Genomic DNA, 7,082 nt, shown 5'->3' on the forward strand with positions numbered 1-7,082 from the left:
CTCTACTTGCTTCTTTTAAAACTGAGGGGACTACAGAGCCAGATGGCCTTCTAGCAGAATTCTACCAAATATTTAAAGAAGAATTCATACTTATTCTTCTGAAGCTGTTCCAAATAATAGAAATGGAAGGAAAATTTCCAAATTCTTTCTATAAAGCCAGTAATACCTTGATCCCTACACCAAACAATGACCTCATCAAAAAGATATTGTCAGACCAATATCTATGACAAACATGGATGCAAAAATTCTTGCCAAGATACTAGCCAATAGGATCCAACAGTACATTAAAAGGATTATTCATCATGACAAAGCAGGATTTATTCCTGGGCTGCAAAGGTGGTAAAACATTCACAAATCAATGTGATACACAACATTAATAAAAGAAAAGACAAGAATCATATGATCCTCTCAACAGATGCAGAAAAAGCATTTGACAAAATTCAGCATCCTTTTTTTTTTTTTTAAGATTTTATGTATCTGTCATGTTAGGAATACAACAGGGATATCCATTCTTACCACTGTTATCCATCATTGTACTGGAAGTCCTAGCCTCAGTAATCAGATAACAAAAAGAAATAAAAGGCATCCAAATTGGCAAAGAAGAAGTTAAACTTTCTCTCTTTGCAGAAGACACAATACTCTATGTAGAAAACCCCAAAACACCAAAAAATTGCTACAACTGATACAGGAATTTAGCAAAGTCACAGGATATAAAACCAATGCATAGAAGTCTACTGCATTTCTTTTTTTTTTCTTTAATTTTTTAAATTTATTTTCAGCGTTAACAGTATTCATCGTTTTTGCACCACACCCAGTGCTCCATGAAATCCATGCCCTCTCCAATACCCACCACCTGGTTCCCACAACCTCCCACCTCCCGCCCCTTCAAAACCCTCAGATTGTTTTTCAGAGTCCATAGTCTCTCATGATTCACCTCCCCTTCCAATTTCCCTCGACTCCCTTCTCTTCTCCTACTCCCCTTGTCCTCCATGCTATTTGCATTTCTATACACTGACAATGAGCAGTAGAAAGAAAATCAAGGAATCAATGCCATTTATAATTTCACCCAAAAACCGCAAGATAGTAGAAGTAAACCTAACCAAAGAGGTAAAAACTGTCCTCTGATAACTATACAATGCTTATGAAAGAAACTGAAGAAGACACAAAGAAATGGAAAAGCATTCCATTCTCATGAATTGGAAGAACACATATGTCTGTGCTACCCAAAGCAATCTGTGCATTCAGTGTAATCCCTATAAAAATACCACCAGCATTTTTCACAGAGCTAGAACAAACAATCCTAAAATTTTTATGGAATCACAAAGGACACCAAATAGACAAAGGAATGTTGAAAAAGAAAACCAAAGCTAGAGGCACCACAATTCTGGATTTTGACCTGTATTACAAAGCTGTAATCATCAAAACAGTATGGTACATGCACAAAAAGAGACACGTCCAGAAATGGACCCTCAACTTTATGATTAACAAATCTTTGACAAAGTAGGAAAGACTATCCAGTGAAAAGAAGATAGTCTCTTCAAAGATTGTGTTGGGAAAATTGGACAGCCACATGCAGAAGAATGAAACTGGACCACTTTATTATACTATATACAACAATAAATTCAGAATGGATGAAAGATGCAAATGTGAGCTAGGAATCCATCAAAATCCTAGAGACAACAGGCAGCAACCTCTTTGACCTCGCCATAGCAAGTTCTTGCTAGGCATGTTTCTAGAGGCAAGGGAAACAAAAGCAAAAATGAACTACTGGAACTTCATCAAGATAAACTTTTGCACAGCAAAGAAAGCAATCAACAAAACTAAAAGGCAGCCTACTGAATGGGAGATGATATTCACAAATGACATATCCGATAAAGGTCTAGTATCCAAAATCTATAAAGAACTTCTCAAACTCAACACCCAAAGAACAAATAATCCAATTAACAAATGGGCAGAAGACATGAACAGACACTTCTTCAAAGAAGACATCCAAATGGCCAACAAAATTGTGAAAAAGTGGTCAACATCACTCACCATGAGGGAAACCCAGATCAAAACCACAAAGAGATGTCACCACCTCACACCAGCCAGGATGGCTAAAAGTAACAAATCAGGAAATAACAGATGTTGGTGAGGATGTGGAGAAAGGTGAACCCCCTCACACTTTTTGTGGGAATGCAAGCTTGTGCACCCACTCTGGAAAACAGCATGGAGTTTTCTCAAAAAGTTAAAGATGGAACTACACTACAACCCAACAAGTGCACTATGAGGTATTTATCTAAAAGATACAAAAATAGTAATTTGAAGGGACACATGCACCCCGATGTTTATAGCAGCATTATCAACAGTAACCAAAATGGGGAAGGATCCCAGATGTCCATTGGTAGATGAATGGATAAAGAAGATGTGGGTGCCTGGGTGGCTCAGTGGGTTAAGCCACTGCCTTCGGCTCGGGTCATGATCTCAGGGTCCTGGGATCGAGTCCTGCATCAGGCTCTCTGCTCAGCAGGGAGCCTGCTTCCCTCTCTCTCTCTGCCTGCCTCTCTGTCTACTTGTGATCTCTCTCTGTTAAATAAATAAATAAAATCTTAAAAAAAAAAAAAAAGAAGATGTGGGGTGTGTGTGTGTGTGTGTGTATGTGTATATATATATTTATGTATATGTGTATATATGTATATATATGCATATATGCATGTATAAATGTTATGTGAATAAATTTGTATATGTGTATGTGTATATATGTATATGTATATATGTGTAATGGAATAATACTAAGCTATCAAAAGAGAATGAAATCATTCTTTTTCCTTTTCTTTCCTTTTCTTTTTTTCTTTCCTTTTTCCATTTTCTTTCCTTTTCTTCTTTTAAAAGGACTGCCCAGAAGGCATTAAATTATAGAGGGTTTAGTGAGATAGAAAAGACATAGAGGAAGGAGAGATTAAAAACTACCTGCTTACCTCTATTTTAGATTTTTAGATGGAAATTTGTAAGAGTTCACACAAACTGGTTATGAATAAAAACCATAAATTTAGCAAAATATCCTCTGTGATCAGTATGAACTTAAGCTGGCCCTAGTTGTAGGAGACTATCTTATCAAATGCTATTATTTTTAAATTCTCCTAAAAACAAACAAAAAAACTGAAAAATCCTGATTTTGTATGAAAAGCAATTAAGTCCAGTCCCAGGAGAGGAATCCCAAATGGTCAAAGGCAATTATAGCAATTTCAAACACTTTTCTGGTGGTTGGTTTAAGAACAGAACTGTTTTAATGAAGAGCGTGACAACTTCTAACACCCTACTTGTAAGCACTGCAGTCAGAACCCAAGTAATTCGGGTTTTTTTGGTGGTATTTTATAAAGGTCATGGTCCAAGGTGGTTTACAAATTAAAGAAAAAAAGTGATCATTCATTGCAAATGATTTCAGAAGTGCTGTTGTAAAAACAGCAGACACCACTAAGCCCATTTGTGTCACAAATAAGAATAATGTGCAATAGAGTGTGTGGGACAGCCGTGTCTTTTCTGTACATAACACATGTGAATGAACAGAGACTATGTACTGATCAAAAACACACTGCCGGGATATACATTTAAGTGTTTTCCTGGGGGAATGGATAATATAGGACCAGGGCAAGTCCCAGAATTCCTCCCGCACCTGGTTCTTCTTCAGAGTCTAGCTATGAGATAGGAGCACAAAAGCACATGAAATGGAATGAAGTATTTATTATTGCATTCTCAGATCCCAGGCCATGTAATACACCACAAGAACATGAAGATAAATGAGCAGGGAGGAAGGCAGTTCAGAATGAAGTGGTCGGGTTTGAGATTATTCCCTTCCAGACTGGGTCTTCACACTTGGTCTCAAGTCCATGACGAGCTGCATACAAAACCCAGGTTCCTGATGTCTCCTCAGACCTAGTCCTTGAACTTGCAGATATAGGGTAGCCTTGTAGTGCAGCTGTAATCTTTCCATCTCAGATATCCTAGAGAGAAAAAAGAGCTCAGGTAGATGTAGCTAGTGGAGCTCTTGAACCCAAGGGAGAGGCATTCCAAATTCTGGCCTAGGATCCAAAGCCTCTCTCTCATTCTGCCCAGTATCCACTAGAGGAAGGAGACTCAAAGAAAGGAGAGATGAAAGGGAATGTGGGAAGACAAACCAATACTACATTTCTTGCTCAGAAGGATCCTCTGAAGGTCATGCCGAGAAATGGGGGAAAGAGGATGGAAAATTCTGGGCAGGAAGTAGCTCCTCTGTTACCTACCTGTGTTACTTGACACACTCCCACAATAGCCAGGGTTTGCAATAGTGGAGGGGTCTTTCTCCCAGGCAAGGTAATTCAGCAGATCACCACTACTCCACTCCCATCCACCTGCATTGGGCTCATAGCCCTATAGAAGATAAAGTCTGGTGAGGTTGAATGGCCTTCAGAGTTCTCCTGGCATGAACCCCTCCCCAGCATCTCCAAATTTGCTCTCTCATCTAGCTGCTGCCCTGGACCCAGAGCTCTCCTCTGGGAAACTCTCCCTAACTCTCTGCTCTTATTGGCAGATTCCCAAACCAATAATGACAAAGACCTACAGAACCACCCAGAATAACACGTTCCTGGCTGAACAGCAATTAGTGGTGCATTTGTAGTTACCCCCTGAACCCCAAAGACAGTGTCTGTTATATAGAAGAAAAATGGATCCTATCTTCACATAGGATTCCCTCAACACAACATGTGCAGCCTCTGTGAAGTTCAGAAAACTGAAGTATAAGGCCTCACGTGCAAATTGTGTACAAGTGTGACAGGAGACAGATCAACTTCAGCTAGAGACAAGGGATTTGCACAGAACTCAGCTGCTGAGTTGATGCAAAGCCTTCCCTTTCCCCCTCATGACCTCTGAGCTCCAGGGCTCTTTAGGGACAGGCACACGGGACAGGGAGTGGGCCTGGGGGTAATAGCAGCCTGAGAGTTACAAAGAGAAGATGAGTTCATACCTCTGTGGGGTCATGGAGCCCAATCCAGATATTTGAGTAGGTGTTCGCACTGTTCTTGATCAGGGAGGCCACAAAGGATGCCTCAGCCCCACTGAGCACAGACACAAGGTGTCCCGAGGGCCTCTTCTGGCAGGCCAACTGTGTGGGGAAGGGAGAGACTCAGAGGGAGACTGAGACATCACTGGGTGGAGGGCAGAGCAGAGACAGGGGAGAAGGGCATATATGTGAAAGAGGTGTGTGCTCAATCTTGTGCTCAGGAAATTCTGGAAAATGGAACTGACCCCCCCTCCCCCACTTTCCTTTAAAACCCTAACTGAAAATCCAAGTACTCACATCAGCTTCCACCCAGGATTTTGGTGACATAAAGAACGCATAGCAGTGGGAGGCATAAGCCTTGGAGCCTTTGGGACAGCTGATCCGTTGAGCGGGCACATCATTCTGGGAGTCTTCACCTAGGGTGGAAGGAAACCAAAGAGAAGGAAGAAGTAAATAGGACAGTGGGGACCAGGTTAGGGAGGTGACCCAGGTGAATACGTATCAGGCCAGTTCTTGGGGAAGTGATGCCAAAGTCTTGACTGCCTCTCTCCATTGCCAACACTTTCAGGATTTCTGGGTCTTGAACCGATCCCACTAAATGAGGAATCTTCTTTTCTTTCATCCTTCTCCTTCTAAGTCCAACCCTCCCCCACTCTAGGCTGACCATTCTTGCCCTGGGTCCTCATTCTCCTTCCCTGTATCTCATTACTGACCCTTCACACTTTTCCACTTTCACCTATCAACATAACTGAGAGTTCTGGGGCAAAATGGAAGTGACCTCCTTACAGTGCTAGAGGACCACTGGGACGCCTGCCACCCCTGGTTACCCCGAAGGAAGGAGTGATGACAGACAAATTCTAGGCAATTTCTTTGTGTGGAGATTTATGCCACCACTACCACGGGAGCCTTCCTCTTCTTCTTGGTCCTGAGCAGTCACAAGGCTCCCATCCGAGAAACAGTGAGAGCTCACCTTGGACCTGAGCCAGGAACATGAGGCAGGAAAGCAGCATCCAGGACATGCTGTGGAGGGCTGTGGGAGGCAGCATCATGTCTGGGATCTGAGGAAGCAATCAGAGATCACTAAGGAAAGCGTGATTGGAGAGAGGGCATGCAGAGATGTCCCTCGTCTTCCTTGTCTTTCCTAGTCCCCTAGGAACAAATTGATCCCAGTGACATCTGTACCCTTGTATAGCTCTGGAAAGAACTGGAAAGTCTGTATTCTTTCCTACCCCATGAGAACTGCCAAGCTGGCTGTGCTGAGATCAGAGCTCCTCTGTGTCTGACAGCAATTCTCCTGTACCTTCCCCCCAATATGTAGAGTAGAACCTCTGCCATGAGGTCTCATCTTCTCTCAGGTTCTACTCACCTGTCTTGCAGGGATTTGCAATGGTTTGTCAGATCAGAGAAGACTGGGCTTTTATAAGCAAATTTGAAGGAGGGGTGCTGAAATGAATAACAGGAATGTGGGGCCTGAAGAGGGGTCATGGGGAAGTGCTTGGCATGGATTAGATGAGATTCCCGCCATTGGGGTGGAGGGAACTTCCCATCAAAGGCTGGGAATTGCCACAGATGTTGCCTCTTCCTGGTGGCAGGCCAGCCCTTTCCCCAGAAACAGGTGAAGTTTGAACTTTCTCCACCCTTTGCCAGATACTCCATTCTAAAAAACTTCAGGTAAGAAAGGCAGTTCTATGGCAGAAATGCTCATGTACATAATTAAAAAAAAAAATACTGATCGTTGAGGAAAATGTCAAGAGTGTATTTCTGAGCAATCTGTCAAGAACTCACCCCTCTAAGCATATATATGAATTTCTTTAAACATTGCCTTATATGAGTAAATAAAGACAAATTAATAAACAAAAATTAGTGGGCACAGAAATTTGAAGTCCTGGGAGGGCAAAGTCATAGTTGAAGGAAAAGAAAGAACTGAAACAACATGTAGGAACAATGGTTCAGAGCTGCTGCTTCAATATTGTGGCACGATGTGAAGGAAACGTGGAATGATAGTGTACTCAAAAGGCAAGCCAGGAGCCAGAGTTAAGATGGTGAAGTAGTAGTATGGTGGTCTTGT

The 7,082-nt window shown here is 42.1% G+C and overlaps 1 protein-coding gene across 2 annotated transcripts; it reads right to left on the bottom strand.

The window, feature by feature from the left end:
• Positions 1-3,700: 3,700 nt before the first annotated feature.
• Positions 3,701-6,456, bottom strand: LOC309871106 (lithostathine-like). 2 transcript variants are annotated; one of them, XM_082743791.1, is made up of 6 exons: positions 6,381-6,456; positions 5,985-6,072; positions 5,312-5,430; positions 4,979-5,116; positions 4,260-4,386; positions 3,701-3,980 (listed from the first exon to the last, which is right to left on the bottom strand). In XM_082743791.1, exons 2-6 carry the CDS (start codon positions 6,061-6,063, stop codon positions 3,913-3,915), a joined length of 531 nt encoding a protein of 176 aa, XP_082599917.1. In that variant the 5' UTR covers positions 6,064-6,072; positions 6,381-6,456; the 3' UTR covers positions 3,701-3,912. The 2 variants fall into 2 exon arrangements, with proteins under 2 accessions (XP_082599917.1, XP_082599918.1); XM_082743792.1 differs by having other exon boundaries at positions 6,244-6,407.
• Positions 6,457-7,082: the final 626 nt, after the last annotated feature.

This window comes from Mustela nivalis, assembly GCF_964662115.1.
Source record: "Mustela nivalis genome assembly, chromosome: 8".
Taxonomy (NCBI): Eukaryota; Metazoa; Chordata; class Mammalia; order Carnivora; family Mustelidae; genus Mustela; species Mustela nivalis.